This window comes from Alligator sinensis, unplaced genomic scaffold, assembly GCF_000455745.1.
Source record: "Alligator sinensis unplaced genomic scaffold, ASM45574v1 scaffold1369_1, whole genome shotgun sequence".
Lineage (NCBI taxonomy): Eukaryota > Metazoa > Chordata > Crocodylia > Alligatoridae > Alligator > Alligator sinensis.
In genome coordinates this window covers 65,492-82,244 of record NW_005842875.1, presented here as the reverse complement: position 1 = coordinate 82,244, position 16,753 = coordinate 65,492, and the positions used below count along the sequence as shown (strand labels likewise).

The 16,753-nt window shown below is 47.7% G+C and overlaps 1 protein-coding gene across 2 annotated transcripts in view; it reads right to left on the bottom strand.

Annotated features, from left to right (window-relative positions):
* Positions 1 to 2,452: 2,452 nt before the first annotated feature.
* LOC102387884 (protein-glutamine gamma-glutamyltransferase E) overlaps positions 2,453 to 16,753 on the bottom strand; it is a 21,822-nt gene continuing 7,521 nt past the window's right edge. Inside the window, exons 2-13 of one of the 2 annotated variants that reach the window (XM_006035766.2) lie at positions 13,391 to 13,564; positions 12,928 to 13,170; positions 12,147 to 12,265; positions 11,483 to 11,611; positions 10,355 to 10,532; positions 10,022 to 10,157; positions 8,759 to 8,862; positions 8,054 to 8,299; positions 6,844 to 7,149; positions 5,520 to 5,677; positions 5,151 to 5,284; positions 2,453 to 3,199 (exon numbers count right to left, since the gene is read on the bottom strand). In XM_006035766.2, coding sequence (XP_006035828.1) covers positions 3,052 to 3,199; positions 5,151 to 5,284; positions 5,520 to 5,677; positions 6,844 to 7,149; positions 8,054 to 8,299; positions 8,759 to 8,862; positions 10,022 to 10,157; positions 10,355 to 10,532; positions 11,483 to 11,611; positions 12,147 to 12,265; positions 12,928 to 13,170; positions 13,391 to 13,564 — 2,075 coding nt within the window. In that variant the 3' untranslated portion in view covers positions 2,453 to 3,051. The remainder of the gene's footprint in view (positions 3,200 to 5,150; positions 5,285 to 5,519; positions 5,678 to 6,843; positions 7,150 to 8,053; positions 8,300 to 8,758; positions 8,863 to 10,021; positions 10,158 to 10,354; positions 10,533 to 11,482; positions 11,612 to 12,146; positions 12,266 to 12,927; positions 13,171 to 13,390; positions 13,565 to 16,753) is intronic. The other variant, XM_006035767.2, reaches the window with a different exon arrangement.

Here is a 16,753-nt window from a genome sequence, read left to right as displayed (position 1 = left end):
CTAAGGGAGGCTTCCCTAATCAGCCCCTGACTTGGGGAAGTGCCCCAAGTGCCTGTATTGGGTCTAGCACCCATTGGACGATCAGGCCTGTGTTCTCCAAGGTGCGCAGAGCCAGAAGTGAGTCCAGAGCCTTGGCTGGTGGCAGCGGGAACCCCAGGCTAGCGGGTGTGCTCCCGGGAAGGGGTCGGCCGGACGGGAGGCACCCCGAGGAAGGCACTCGGAGCCTGGACGGTGGTCGGGCGCAGGGAGGGGGGCGGCTCAACGCAGGAGCGCCCCCTACTGGCCCGCCACAGGTATCAGACTGGATATAAGGAAAATCTTTTTCACCATTCGTGTGATCAAACTCTGGAATAGGCTCCCAGCAGGGGTGGTGCAGGCACCAACCCTGGAGATCTTCAGAAGGAGACTGGACGTGCACCTTGCTGGTTGTTTGACCCCCACAGTCTTTCCTGCCTGGAGCAGGAGGCTGGACCCGATGATCTCATGAGGTCCTTTCCAGCCCTAAACTTCTGTGAATCTGTAAGTCAGTTTGAGCAGCTTGGTGCTCAGCTGCTGCCTGAACTCTGCCATGAACTGGATGAGAGCAGGGAGGTTCCCAGAGTCCACCCATATCCCTGATCTGTTAGCCAGGCATGCTCAGCATATGCTTGGCACCAGAAGCATGGAGTTTAGTATAAAGTGGACAGCCCTGGCCACTCACAAATGTGCCTGGCAGGGGTAGTGCTGCTGCTGCCCACCTTGTGCACGGTAGTGCAAAAATGCTGGGGCACTTGCTGAGGAAGTGGGGAAGGACAATTTGAGACCCTCCTCCACCTGAGAGGGTTCAGATCCACATCTCTGGCTTTGCTCTGCTCCATGCTCTAGATCAGGCTGGATGGGGCAAGAACTGTTGTGCATCCCTCTCCCCTCAACCTTCTTTAAAGAAGCCTTTCCAGTATTTGAAAACTTCTGCCATGTCCCTGCTAATCTCCTTTAATTCAAGTGCATCAGGGCCAGGTCTCTTCACCTTTCCTTGTACAGCTTGCCTTCCAAACCCCTGATCTTCTTTGCTGTCTTTGGAACGGAACCTCTCCAAACTCTCCACGCACGTCCTTCTTAATGTGGAGCGCAGAACTGCACACAAGTCTCTAGTTGGGGTCTAACCAGAGCCCAGTACAGTGGTACTATTGTGCCCTATGTTTTTACACCTAATAATCTTGTTGATGTATCCCCATTGCATTTGCTTTTGTAATGACTATCTTATTGCTGACTCAATAGGTAGGAAGAGGCTGCTGTTGCTAGTGTTGGCTGATTTTTTGTCGGGCAAGGAGCACTGTACATTGGTTAAGTTATAAATCTGAATATCAGAGTTCATCAGCCAGCCATCTTAAATTTAAAATCAGCTCAGTCAGTATTAATTTGCCCAGATGCGATATTGAGCAGGCAGCAGCTCTTTGTTTCTTGGGAAGCATTATAGTATGTTTGAATGATTGGAAATATTTGTTTAAAGTTGTGGATGCACCTTAACAGTGGATTCCTAAGGATGTTCACCCAGCAGTGGCACTGCATATATGACACAGATGTGGTTGCCAAAAGTTTGGCAGCTGATAAGATACCAGAAATGGACATAACTTGGATGTGCACCCAGACAGTGCTATGAGAGATGAGCATTTGACTGATTTGTGGGGTTCAGTCTGCAAGGTAGCTGCCATGTTGGGCTTTTTGTGATGGTGACTCTCCTTGCATTTCAGTAATATCCTGAGCTCCTGTGCACGGTTGTCGGCATCTAGTGACCAAAGCAGGGACGGGAGAGTGACATGAGGCTGGAAGCAGGGTTGGAGATTGTTCAGGGAAAGGAAGGTGAGTGGAGGTTCCCAGTGGATATTAGCACAGGTGTATAATTGCTGGAAATGAATTTGGGGACTGGCATGTAGAGAGAGGAGGGAGCTGCATGACAGAGGGAGGGGAGTTTCTGGGAAGGGCCCTTTTAGACCACATTTGAGAACTGGAATAGTTACCTCGGCTTCCCCCTACCGATTTTTTCCATATGATTTGGGCCATTAGATCTGTGCAGCTGCTGATCATCTGGTCTCTCCCCAGCCACTCCGGTTGCAGACTTTCCTGCTGGCTACCATGAGGCGAATGCGCCTCATGCATGAAGACTGTGCTGGCACTCCAGCATGGCCACTCTAACCCCAATGCCCATGCAGGGCATAAGGCATCTGGAGGGCCTTGCCCTGGTCACCTGTGGAGGGGGTGAATTTCAAGCCCCCACCATTACTTCACATCATCCCAGCTGCTTGCACTGTCAAAGCAACAGAAAACCTGAGGTTGTTGTTACAAGTGCAAAGTAGGCAGGGTGAGTAAGTCTGTGGAAAAATGTGCATAAGGGGCCAGTCACACTGGTCACTGCACCTGGGGTACCAGGAAATGGTGTGTGAAGAAAAAAAACAGACATAAGAAAACCAAACGCTTAATCAGGAGAGATGATCAGATAGTGTATTCAAAACATGAAAATTCACAACAATACATGAAGAATCTACTTAATTGCCTTTCATTGCACATGTAAATGTATAATTAAGAAACAGGGTAACTCCTGTTTGCAGAGTGTGGAGTTTGTTTCTAGGCTAGGAACAGACGTCGCATTTGTCTCTGCATAAGTTATGGCTGTGTTGGTCCCAGAACAGAAATGTTCCACGATTGGCATGTATACACACCACCCTTCTAATCGGGATTAGTGAGCGACTAAAAGCACTGCTGCTTTTCTGCCATGTATTCAATTATGGGATGCTGAGATAACCGTTCAGATGTATTTTGCGATGTCCTGGGATAAACTGTTAGTACTTCTTATCCCAAGACCCTTTTTTAGAATTTATCCCAGGATAATGGACATGGATGTCTGAAAGATGGTACTTTGTCTGGGATAAAATAGTTTATCCCAGGATAAATGTGATGTCTGTTGCAGCCTAGCAGAAATAGGTTGATGCAATAGTTCACAGCAAGCATGAGCTTTTTTGCACTTTTCTTCAGGTTTGCACAAAAACAAGCTGATGGTCACTCCCCATCTTACGATCACTTGGCCACATTTATGGTCTCAAAGGCTTTGATGTCTGAAAATTTGTCACAGGAGAAATTAATGAGCAGCTGCTTAGTTCCACTCTTGGTGGGGATGATTTCAAACTGCACTGCAGATGTCTCATTGGGCTTCAGCGACGGCACACTTAAAAACAGGAACCAAAGGAGAAAAATCAGTTAGGACATCCTTGTGCTTTACTTTTGAGTTTCCCCAACAGCTGCCCCAAACTCCAGTGTTTCTTTCAGTTCTGTGGAGGACTTCTGAGGGTCCCAAATAATTTAGATGTCCAGCTCCGACTAGGGTGTTGGGCACCTAACTCCCTTTGGCTCATGTGGCAATCCCCGTGATAGCTACACCTAGCAGCAGTGATGCGGTGGGATCTAGCTAAACAGTCTGAGAGAGACCTGAGTTTCATTTGGAATTAGGGGTGTAAAGGTGCATGTATGAGTGACACAAGACAAATAACCAGAGCCCCTGAGAACTGGTAATAACCAGCTGCCTTAAAATAGAATAATTTGGGGGGATAAGAGAGTTCAAATATTTGAATGCTAGGAAACGATAATGGATTCAAGTGTTTTAAACCAGAAAGCTTTGAAAATCCTGGAAGTTCATATTTTTGGTTCTCCAAGAGCCTTGCTATATTACATACCTCTGATTTCCCTGAGGGTAGGGTTATGTGAGATGCCCTGAACGTGACTTTTATGTTTTCTGAGGAGGGGGTGCAAGTATGGGATGCACTGGTCTGAGACATCTGAAGTCATGTACTAACATTTAGTTGCACAGGGGTGTTAGACTAACATAGGTGCACCAATCTTAGAAATTTCAGAAGGCCTTTACATTTGCCAAGAAGAACATTGAGTGTAACTTTGTCCATGTATTCAAGTACAGACCTGTCTGCAAATTTACCCATTTGTGTTTGTAAAAACAGCATCCCCCGACCACAGTGATCCAAATGTAAAAGAGGAGCAAGCTGTAGCAGCTATTCTCTTCCAGCTTGTTGCCTCTCTCCTTCACTGTCTTAGTAACAGCTGCACTGTGCCCCCTGCTGAAGAGGGGCGCAGCACTTTACTGTGTTTCTGTCTCCCCTTAGTGGGACACTACTTGAATTCAAAATGCAGAGTGGAAGAATCGGTGTGCTGGTTACTTCTGTTTAGGGAAACGGCTATCCCTGTTGCTTTTAAAAAGGTGTTTTATCCCAGTATTCACCACTTTCTTCATTCTTCCTTTCCTAACCTGTTTCGGTGGAGTTCAAAGTAATCCCATGTCTAAAATGGCATTCACTTGTAATTAAAAGCTAATACTGGTACTTTTCTTTAAGTATTAGTAGATCCAACTTTGCTTAAGAAAAAGAAAATAGGAAAAAAAATTTAGGGCCTGATATTTAAAATCCATCTTCTTTTTGTATCAGCAGTTTTTCATACGCATGTCACTGCTGGTGGAATTTTGTGCCTGTGATAGTTATGCAAAGGCTATTTGAGGGTGTATTTTCAGGAGACTGGCCTCCTGAATTTGTGCTTGTGCAATTCGAGCTTCTTTTTGCTTACATAGTGGGACTCAAGGTACATTCATATATCGCACCTCTACTTGCCTCAGGGAGCTGGATGCCGGTTACAAGGGCCTTCGGATGTGCACCTGCGTTCATTTTATAACGGCAGAAAAAGCCCAGGTTTCAGGCATAGCTATTGTGACAGAGACTGCCACTTACTCTGAACAATGGGGACCAATCTCTTGAGAATTTAGGTCCTGTGGACAGGTTCGTCCCTGGTGGTGATGAGCAGTCCCACCACATTTACCTCACCATTGTTGTTTAGATTTTTGCCTGGTATGTAGGTGCTATTAATTAATTTGGCAAATAAATTACCTCAAATTAAGCCTACGGTTATTTGCTCCTACAAATTTCAGAGCCAAAACGGAGGTCTGATGAGGTTTCAATCAAATCGCTTCCTTGATTTCTAAAGCCTCACTTCCAGAGACGGACCTTCCCAGTGACTCCAGGAGGGAGGTGTCCCATCCGGGACGTGCTTCGGGGAGGCGCGAGCCTGAGTCCCGTTGTGTGCATCTTTAGTATCGGCAAGGAGCTGCTGCTTGTACTTACTTTATCTTGAGGCTTCCATTCAGCAGATCATTGCCTTCTGCCCGCAGCATGCAGTCTTTCACCTCCTCGTTAATGGGATTGGTAAACATCACTTCCACCTCCACAGCCTTATTCACCTTCGCCTCCCCCAGCACCTGTGCAGAGCAAGCACGCGCAGGGTCAGGTTCTGAATTCTTCCCCCTTTCCAGGCGCTACCTAAACTGATCTCTTCAGCTTTCACACTCTGCCAGGGGTGAGCTTGCATGTAAAAACCAAAAGATCCTTCCCCCTTCCCCTTACCCCAGCACTGAAGTGGATCACAGAGTCTTTGCAGGGCAGCACTGAAGTCAACTCTCTCTCTCTCTAGGCTGGAAAGGAGTTGGTCCTTACCTTCATGTCAACGGGAGGATTAGTCATGGTGAGCTCTCTTTGTACCAGTACTTCAGTCCCACTTTGTACCTGGCATAAGGCTGTGATTTGGATCATGTTGTCTGTAGTTAAGCGCTGCTGATACTCAGCATATGTTATCTTAATGGGAAGCTGTTTCTCTAAAAGGAGAAAACATTAAAAGGAGAGATGGGATTCACCTGTAAAAGCCTCACAAATGTCAGCCGACCAATGCGGGTATTTTCCTGTTGCCCTGTGCCTGCCCTCTCCCGCTGCCCCACTTCCTGCAGAGTGCCTTGCTGCCGGGGCAGGGCTTGGTCTCTTCACCTCCCCACCCTCCGTTGAGTTGCCTGCCCTCTCTCCTGTTTGTAGCTGCTTCTGGAAAGGGGGCAGGTAGCCTGGCGCTTGCTATTTCCTCAGTGACTACCGGTTAGTTGTCATGGAAGAGCCCTGACTGAGTCTGTTCTAAAATCAAAGGATGGGGAGGGAAAGACCTCAAGGGTCAGCTAGTTCAGCCTCTGCAAAGATGTGCTGTCTATAAGCCATTTCAGCTTCTCCGTGAAAAGCTCCAGTGAAGGAGATTCCACAGCTTCCCTGGGGAGCTGCTCCTCTGTCCTGCTGCTCTTACAGCTCAGCAGTCCTGTCCAGTCCGAACTCCTTATGATGCACATTGCCCGCACCTCCAGGCAGCTTTGCATTTCTAAATTTCCCCTCCACCCATTCTTCAGCAAAAGCCTATTTTTACATAATCTTCCTTCCTTACTTATAACTGAAATGTTCATATTGTTCTTGTTGCAGATAGGGTTGAACTAGGGCATTTCAGCTATGTTGTTCCTCAGTAACCAAGTTCAATTCCAGCAAGCGCATGGATCAGATTTCTTTCTTCTATGCTGCTACTGCTTCCCATGATAGCAACGGATCTGTAAAAGCCCCACCACCTCTTTGGCTGGCAATATGAAGCTCTCTTTTTTGCTTGCTTTACTTTAAGGTGGTTTCCACTTATTCTGCATTATCTTGTTCCCTTACCACATTCTTCCCATTTCTGGTACAGATTTTCCCATGTCTGTGTTGTATTCAAGTAAGTCAAATTGAGAGATGTTTAGTTTTTTTTTTGTTTCTGGTTTTCAGGGGGAAAAAATGAACCTACTTTGTGTCTTAGGAACCCCTATCTTCCTCTCTCACTCTAGTTTAAGATCCCTTCCCATTTCACATTTGCTAGTAGTTTTTTTATTTTATTTTTTTTATTGCTCCAGATTTGTCACCTTGAAAACTAATTTCCTTTTAAATTTGTTGTAAAAGTTGGAATACTCATTTATACAAAAAGTACCTTCATTAGCAGCAAGAGTGACTGACAGGGTATCCTTCCAGATTTCACGAATTGGCTTTCTAGTGTACACAATGGCCCACGCTGTTATATTTGCCTTTACATTCCTAGCAACGGAGGTCAAGTTGCTGAGAATCAAAATTAGGTTGACATCTTTGCCAACCTCTAAGGGGCTGTCAACCTTGAACTTTCCTGAGATATGGGGCTTCGGAATGATTTCCAGCAGTCTCGCTGATGTGCCCCTCAACTCGGCATCTGGAACCATCTTTTCATGAGCCTTCTTAAATATTATCCTTTCTTTCTGGGAGCCTGTTAAAGAGTGAACCGTGAAAATAAAAATCAGCAATTGAAAAGCAGCTCCATTCAACCGACAACCCGAGGCTTCGCCAGCAGAGTTGTAGAGTGCCAGCGTCTATGCCCCCAGTGGGAACAGAGCCACTGTTTGCAGCCACTTTTAACACATTGGGTGGACAACAGAAATGCATTCTTCTTAGAGCTGCTGCCCCTAAACACTCTGCGAAGTCCACCGTTTCTCAGCCTTTCCTCTTTCACTTCTCACCGTTGGAGACTGGTCACAGTAAGTTCTAACAGGCTAAACTTTATTCTGTAACACACAGGAAGCCGTTCAGCTGAGGGTTAGTTGCTCAGGCTCTACGTGAACACAAGAGCTTGACTTATCTGCCTTTTCACCCTCTGGACATATGGTTTTCAGCTGTAGGTTTTGTGTGCACTGTTGTTTGCATTTGTAAATCCAGTTGCCAGTTGTTTACATTCTATATTTTGCACTGGCCGATCTGGAAGCGTGAACCTACAGATTGGTTTCCCTTCTTGCGTAACTAACTGCCACATTTTCTTGGGTTTCGAAATGGTGCCTTGTATCTGATAATGGGACTACAGAATGATTGTAAAACATCTTGAGCAGTGGCTATTAACACGCACAGGCTGAGACAATGCATGTTTTAACAACATAATTAGGACCCACGTTACCTGGTTGGGTAACCATATTACCTTGTGCCAGAGTAACATACCATGAATTGTATGTCAAAACACTTTCTCTTCTCTCTTCCCCCTTTTCTTAGGATTGCAGAAATTAAAAGTATAAAGTCTGCCCAGGCAGTTTATAGTACTTGTAAAGTGACCCTCCACCGACTCTTACCAACACGGTTCTGCCAGTTTTAGAATGTTACCAGCCAGAAACAAGATTTTTCTTTACCTTCTTCGTATTTATACTCATTGGTAACATCTACACGGTCATAACTGCCCACTGCCTTGGTGCTGATAGACTGGCCAATGGACTTGGTGTCTGTGTGGAGTGGTTTTTTTTTCCTAGTTGCAGAATCATAAGTCCAGGCAATGCGGTCGGCATTCACCTCTGCGAATACGAAAGGCACGTCGTGCCTCAGATCCACATCTCCCTCCTTGATGGCGGTGACTGAGGCAGGGCCACACTGAAATATCCCTGAAGCATCAAGAAAAACAGTTAGAATTGTCTGGACTAAACGCCCAGTATGTGATAGGCAAGGTACGTTAGCTGTGACCTGTTGAGGACAGTCCTGCCGTCCCAGGACAGTTCCTCTTCTGTACAGCCCCAGGGCCAATCTAATCGGCAGCACGTCCTTTGTATTCATTTTGATAAACCTAGTTCATTTTACAAGGCCCCTGATTTTTTGATGCCTGCAGGTTTCTGTGTGGGAAATGTCAGACTTGCTGGGGGAATACGGCGTGGAAGTCCTTTTTTGTTTTTTGGCAGCAGGAGTAACCTGAGGCTCTACAAATTGGGCAGAGGATACAGCTTCTCTTGCCCTTGCACAGAAAGCCTGTTTGGCATGGCTGAATTTCTCGTTCCCCTCCCCTGCCAGCCCCAAATCTGACTAGCTGCCCTCTCTTCGGTCACTTCCTGGAATTGAACTCGCTCTACCTTCACTCTTTTCCTGGGGCGTTGCATCCAAGACTTGCCATCCACCATAGGAGGGGCCTAAGTCACTGCGGGTGAACCAGCCTTCATTCCAAACATGGAAATTCCTATAGAGGAGAATAAAGAGGGTGAACACCAAGCATGTGCCAGGTGTGCAGAGGTTTGGGATGATCACTAACTCGGTTGACTCTTACACTTCTGTGGGCCCAGCTCTTGTCCCTAGTGTGGGATATTGGAGGCTTTACGTAACCTTTATGGGTTTCTGATCCAGAGGCCAGCCAGGAGCATTCTGGGCCTGGGCACAACATAAATCAGGCAGAAGGCTGGGTGGATTTGACCCAGGTCAGAGGTGCGTAAGCTTTTTAAAATGTCTGATGAAGTAAGATGCCTTCTGCCTGACTTCGACTTAACATGGCTGACTACTTGTCCCATGACACAAAACAGCCTCAGAGCTGCTATAAGTTATGCCCAGCTGCTTACAGCGCCACATTGATGTGACAAAGATTGATGGAGCATAGCAGTGCTCTTGTCGTGTCTGTTTGCCAAGGTGAGACTCAGCACTAGATGCCATCAACAATTATAAATGGAGGAAGGTAAAGAAAATCTTGTGTTTTCTGGTTGGTAAGCTCCTGGGTTGACCAAGCTTCCTGGCTATGGTTGCTGCTGACAATCCTACCCCAAACTTGCACCTGCATTTTTGCACTTTCTGTTTTGTTATGGCCATAATTCTGTGTACTTTTACCACTAATGATCTTCCTGCAAGGGCAAAGATGGGTGCCATCCCTGCTGAAAGTCTATGCCTTAGCATGCACCTTTTTGAAACAAATCGAGTCTCACTGTGTGATTATTCCCAAGGAAATTCCCCAGGTTTTCCATCAGTTCTGGTCCTGTACCTGTAGCATCTTTCTGGTCTGGTCACTGTCATAATCCACTGTTAGAACAGACTCTAAGTGCTAAGTCAGGTATATGTAAATGGGGTGGTGTTTAGGTCCCAGTCAGCAAAAATTGTTCTGCTCATTGGAGAAAGACAATGCACTGGAAGACGGTGCAATTGTAGCTGGTCCTTTCTATCACTTTAATGGCTTGTTGGTTGTTAGTGGTATCTGTATTGTTTGTGTGCAATGTTAACTGTAAATTAACACAGTATTTACCACTGGAATCCACACCCTTTTGTTGAAGTTTGTGTCTATCTATAGGCCATGTAATACCCTTGTTATGTGTTTGCAAGTCTGATTGATGTCAGTGTTTAATATTGCTGATACTTACCAGACACTATCTACTCCTGTGTTCAGAGGATTTCCAGCAGCGTCATAATATTCATCCACAGTCAGGTTTTCATCTGCATCGTGGGCAGAGTTGAAGTTTGAAATTGCACGAGAGGGGATTCCCAGACACCTGAGCACTAAAGAAACCCCATAATTAATTACAAACACAGTATTTGAGAGAGAGTTTTTAGACGGCTGTTTTCAACTAGTTGTTCTGGACAGTTGTCTTGGCCATGCCAATCTACCAGTTTCTTTGAATCACTCTTGGGTAGGTGTTTAGCATTTTCCTTAATGGACCTGTGCAACCAGTATCTCTGTGTTAAATTAAACCTACCTGTGGCCAACACTGCTGCAAACACCCAGCACTGTCCATATTTAACAGGTTTATAACCAGACTGCTTCCAGTTCACCAGGATTGCAACACTTCCACTCCAACTGTTTGGGCTTTTTCCACCAGAATAATCTCCGCTCCAGTTTCCCATCAGCACCCCACTGTCATCAAGGCTGTTGACCTGGGAAAATTCACATTCAATTAATGCATAAAAGAGATGCAGAGTTTACAACAGATGACAAAGGAAGGCAGAGGACAACTGCCTTGAGTAACATTTCAGTGAACCAACGTTGCTGCCTCGCACAGTTGACCTGCCAGGAAGAAGACAGTTTATTTTATTTTCAGGGAAGAGGGTGCCTCAAGTAGCTCCTTTCAGTCCCTTTGCACCTCTTGCCTGAAACAGCGGTAGCACCGGGCAAGGAAGGCCAAGCACCTGTATGGAGTGAAATTTCTTTCTAGGAGGGAACACAGTTCTTATAAGTGAAGGCCTGAGCGGTGGCATTTGCAGTCTGCATAACAATTCCTGGAGTTTTAAAAATGTACTGTAAAGGCCTACAAAAAGAGCAGTGTATTTTAGCTAGAGGCTGTTCTTTGTTTTCACTGAAACTACTAGAAAGAAATTCCTTGTGGATGCAAAACCTAGCATATTCCTGTCTCTGGCCTGGATTGCATCCTTCCTGTGCTGGGATTCCTCTGTTTTAAGCAGATTTTAGTACTAGTGAAAGGAGTAGCAGTGCCGAAGTATGAATTGCTCTAGGACAGAAGCAGTGCAGCTGGAGAGTGCAAGGATCACAGGGAGGACTGGGGCGGGGGCACAGAGTAGGACCACCAAAATTGTCACTAGACCCACCCCCCTTGTGCTACTGGTTTAACATTTAGATTTCACAGCAGTAGTTGCCTCAAATACCAGCGACCCAACAGGGCTGGGAAGCCCAGGTCAGGACAGTGGCTCACTGAGCATTTCTCTGGCTTGTTGCTGTGGTTTCTGAGTCCCTCTCTCAGCAGGTTTGCCCCACAAGGAAATATTTTCATCCTCGTCTAAAAAACCAAAGAACTTGCTTCTACAGGAACTCTTAGTGGTTTGGACTGTTGCAACATTTCCAGGGCTGAAAGAATTAACCTATTTCTTACCATGGCACTGAGAACGCGCCCCACATACTTGGGATCATTCCTGCGAGAGACATCTGTGGCCGCGTCCCTGCGGTATTCCAGGCTTCGGTCCAGTATGGAGAGGCAGATATCCAGAATGTCTCCCTGAAACTATGTTTAAAAATACCTCAGTATACAAGTAATGCACGTTGTTCTTCCCCATCAATATTCAGGGTGCAAGTGTTCTACATCAGTATTTGAAAAGGGGTTCCAGCTCAGTGAAAAGTTACGGGCTTGAGGCAAGACTTACTGGGTGAAAATCTGTGGCCTGTGCCTTACAGAGGGACAGGCTAGATATCACTGCAAGGAAGTGGAAGTGGGGTCAGGGCAGTGGGGCCCTCTGCCTCAGCAGCACAGACTATGACTTCCCCCAGCTGGAGGTCGGATCCCTGGTTTGTATTGATAACTGGTCGCTTCTCGTCCTCCGTAATGTGGGGCAGGACACGAGGCCTGATACCTGCTCCTCAAATGCATCAGCAGAGCTGCAGAGGAGCACGGCTATTGGCTGCCAGCATCCCAAAGACACCCGCAGAGGCCGCAGCGCATTATGGGCTGCCAGAAGGATGAACGGGAAAGAGGGGGCAAGCGCCGATCCAGCTTGTGAGGAGACATGGGGCTAGAACCAGCATTCCCACACCACATGTACCTGGCCATAGTTCCATCCGAAACTGTGCATATAGAATGAACTGCCCACAAAGATGACCCCAAACTCTTCCAGCACGTATTCGTTGCACTCAGCGGCGTTGGGCATGAACACCTCATCCTCTGAAAATCCAAATCACAGGTGCTGTAAAACCCCTGGGATGGAGCCATGGTTCCCACCCTGCCTCAAGCTGTAAGAGCTGCTGTGAACGCCCACCCGTGTCTGTTCCCATTATTTCAGGAGTGGGTGGGGAAGCGGGAGGCATACACATGGCCTGGTCTGTTCTGCAGGGAGTAGGCTGCAGCCCAAATTGCATTTGCTTTTTTGGTGGCTTTATCACATTGCTGGCTCATGGGGAATCTGTGATCCAGATCCTCCTTAGCAGTGCTGCCTTGCCTATGATCCATTCTGTATTTGTGCAATAGGCTGTTCTTCCTCAGGTGTAGCACCTTCCATTTGTCTTTGAGCTTTGTTCTGTTGCTTATTGCCCATTCTCCAATTTGTCAATGAATTCTGATCCTATTCTCCCAAGTGTCTGCAAGCCCTCCCAGTTCTGTCATGTGCACACTTGCTCAGGAAGCTCGCTATTCCTGCATCCAAATCATTAATGACAATGTTAAGCACCCCTGGACCCAGAACAGACCCCTGTGGAAAGAGACCTTCTGCTATTCTGGCATTGATACATACATAGTTCAGTTGTAGGAAAAAGGTCTCGCGTGGGCAGCTGTGTGGGGTAATAAATAGGTAAGTAAGCTATTTCAAGGACAGCCTGAATTGTTTGTACCTTTAGACCAAGGGTTGAAGAGCAGAACAAACGTGCCAATATTCAGAGTGGAGGAGCGGCCAGCTAAGGTAACCCTCACGCTCAGCCTGTAACGCCCGATGGGAGCAGTAGCAGGACTGGAAATACTGATGCGCGCAGAACCGGAACTGGTGGACTGCAGGCCTGCGCCCCAGGTGTCCTTGCTTGCTGGTTTAGAGATGTCAAATACAGCCTGCGTCTTAGCTTGCAATGAAGGTCTCGGCCCTTTCAAAGAGAACAAAGAACAGGGGATTTATCCTGAGCTCTCAAGTCAACCTGCAGTTTCCTCTAGACGAAGCAGAGATAATGGCTGGGAGGCAAGGAGTAGGCAGTGCAACCTTGGCCAAAGGAGGAGTGGGCATTGGGCAGAGAGAGAGGACACTGCCAAGGGGTAAGGGCATGAAGGAGCACTCCCTCTTGGGGGTGATGGAGATTGCGACATTACCTGTTTCTGCAACGAAGGTTAAACCCTGGCCAGTCTTCCATTCTCCGCTGAAGGTCAGGGTGATAGTGAAGGCTTGTCCTCTTCTCACAACCAGTTCTTTGCCAGGATACTTGCCAGTGTGGTGAGCACTCCCATTTTCACTGCGCTGCCAGTTGACCTCTCTGAGTGTCAGCGCTGTAAAAAAGAGGAGAGAGCTGAGGACAAAGCTGTGGTCTTGAGGGTGCAATGGAGTCTCCCCACACAGAGGGAAGGATCTCAGGCCTCTTATCTGGGGCAAGGTGTTGTTTGTGCACAGGAGCTGTAAGAGGAAACTTGCTGGGGGTGGTTCTCTCTGTTCAGTTGCTGTCACACATGAGCCAGATGTTCACTCTGTGAGCAGTTTATGCTGCTTTTGGTGGGGTCTCACAAAATGAAGTCCGTGGTATCTAGTGAAAACTAAACAGCAGGAGTGCATGGGAGCTGGGCTAGTGGGAACTTGGGCGAGAATCCAAGAGGAAAAAGAAGATGCTGGTGTTGACATTTGTGAGTATGTGAAGGAAGAACCCAGCAGAATCCACCTGGCTGCTGCTTTTGGTCAGAATATAACCCCCATGGTTACACCCCCTGTGGGGCTGCCAGAGCCAGAGAGATGCAAGGGGACACTCGGGAGAATCCTCTGGGACTCTGAGCGGGAAGAAGAGCACTCAAGAAAAACCTATTGAACCATGAAATGTTCCCATGATATGGCTTGTCTCCCTCCTTCCCATGTCGCATGTTCCCTGGAGTGACTAAACGCTGCCTTCACAGTGCGACATCTGCCCAGAGCCTGCGGAGGTGCTGGCCTCAGCTTTAGTATTCTTGGTGGACAGGGTGGGGGGAGCTGCAATCACATCATTACAGGTAGGAAACAGTTTGCTGTGGTGAGAAGTAAGTCTTGGCTGTGGCAAGGCAAAAGGGAGTGTTTTGAGGTATTTTCCAGGAAATGGAAATTCCACCATTCCTCTCCCTAAAAGAAAAAGTTTTGGTGGGTCTGGGAAATTGGAAATGTAGTAAAAAAGCTGTGTCGAGGAACAAACTGTACACATCTGGCCTGAGACTCTGAAAACCATCTTATCTTAGGAGAGTCATGCTGTGGGCACTGAGGAAGGGCCAGCTTACTGGATGTATTTAGGCCTTAGAAGTAAAAGTGAAAGTGCAAATTGCCAGAGTTTTCGAGACCGTCTAAGCACCTGTCTGTAACTTTTTAGCTAAATATTTTGGCCCTGACTGTTGAGACATCCCAGTGGCATGTTATGGTAAAAGGAATGAAAAGAATAGAAGATTTACCCGCTAGAAAACTGGGACGGTGGCTACTGAGATTTGGGCAGCTCCGTGCAACATTTTCAGTGTGTATCTTTGCATATATCTGATCAATTTGCATAAACCCATAAACTGCATTTTAACTTCCTGCATCCTCCTTGCCCAGCCTGTAGGTTGTAGCTTTGTTGACTTTTCCCTTGGCACTGCACCAAGCGGGGTGTGTACAAGTCCATGGGGCCTGATGGGGATGCGCCCGAGGGAGCTGGCGGATGTGATTGCAGAGCCATTGGCCATCACCTTTGAAAACTCATGGCGATCAGGAGAGGTCCCAGATGAGTGGAAAAGGGCAAATATAGTGCCCATATTTAAGAAAGGAAAAAAGGAAGATCCAGGGAACTATGGACCAGTCAGCCTCACCTCAGTCCCTGGAAAAATCATGGAGCAGATCCTCAAGGAATCCATTTCTAAGCACTTGGAGAAGAAGGTGATTAGGAACAGTCAGCATGGATTCACCAAGGGCAAGTCATGCCTGATCAACCTGATTGCCTTCTATGACGAGGTGACTGGCTCTGTGGATGTGGGGAGACGGGTGGATGTGGTGTACCTTGATTTTAGCAAGGCTTTTGCTACAGTCTCCCACAACATTCTCACAGGCAAGCGAAGGCAGTACGGGCTGAATGAATGGACTGTAAGGCTGATAGAAAACTGTCTGGAGCATCGGGCTCAGAGGGTAGTAATCAATGGCTGAATGTCTAGTTGGCAGCCGGTAACAAGCGCAGTGTCCCAGGGGTCGGTCCTGGGGCCAGTTTTGTTTGATGTCTTCATCAACACCCTGGATGATGGCACAGAGCGCACTCTCACCAAGTCTACAGATGACACCAAGCTGGGGGGAGTAGTAGATGCATAGTTTCATGGTTGGTCGGGTTGGAAGGGACCTGAGCAGAACACCCAGTCCGACCCCCTGCCACGGCAGGAAAAAGTACTGGGGTCAAACGACCCCAGCAAGGTGTCTATCTAGCCTCCTCTTAAAGCCCCCCAGGGTAGGAGCCAGCACCACGTCTCTTGGAAGTTGGCTCCAGATCCTAGCCGCCCTGACAGTGAAGTAGCCCCTCCTGATGTCTAGCCTGAATCTACTCTCTGCCAGCTTGTGACCATTATTTCTTGTCACTCCTGGGAGTGCTCAAGGGAACAGGGACTCCCCCAATGCCTGCTGGTCCCCCCTGACCAGTTTGTAAATGGCCACTAGATCCCCCCTCAGCCTTCTCTTGTGGAGGCTGAACAGGTTCAGGTCCTGTAGCCTCTCCTCGTAGGGCCTGCCCTGCTGCCCCTGACCATGCGAGTGGCCCTCCTCTGGACCCTCTCCATGCTGGCCACATCCCTCCTGAAGTGCGGTGCCCAGAACTGGATGCAGTACTCCAACTGCGGCCTGACCAGTGTCGCATAGAGGGGGAGCATCACCTCCTTGGACCTGCTCGAGATGCATCTGTGGATGCGTGACAAAGTACGATTGGCCTTCCTGACCACGTCCTCACGCTGTCGGCCCATGTTCATTTTGGCATCAATAATGACTCCAAGATCCTTTTCTGCCTCTGCACTGTCGAGAAGGGAGTTCCCCAGCCTGTAGGTATACTGATGAGTCTTCCTCCCCAGGTGCAGCACCTTGCACTTGTCAGTGTTGAACCCATCCTGTTCTCATCAGCCCACCCCTGTAACCTGTCTAGGTCTGATTGCAGCCTGTCCCTTCCTTCTAGCTTGCCCACTTCTCCCCACATCTTAGTGTCATCTGAGAATTTGAACAGGGTGCTTTTTACACCCTCATCCAAGTTGCTGATGAAGATGTTGAACAGTGCGGGCCCAAGGACTGAGCCCTGCGGAGTCCCACTGCTCACGTCCCTCCAGGTTGAATAAGACCCGTCCACCACCATACGCTGAAGGAGAGGGCAAGGATTCAGAGTGACCTAGACAAATTGGAGGATTGGGCCAAAAGGAATCTCATGAGGTTCAACAAGGACAAGCGCAGAGTCATGCACCTAGGACAGAACAGTCCCATGCACCGGGACAGGCTGGGGCTGGCTGGGGGAGGGG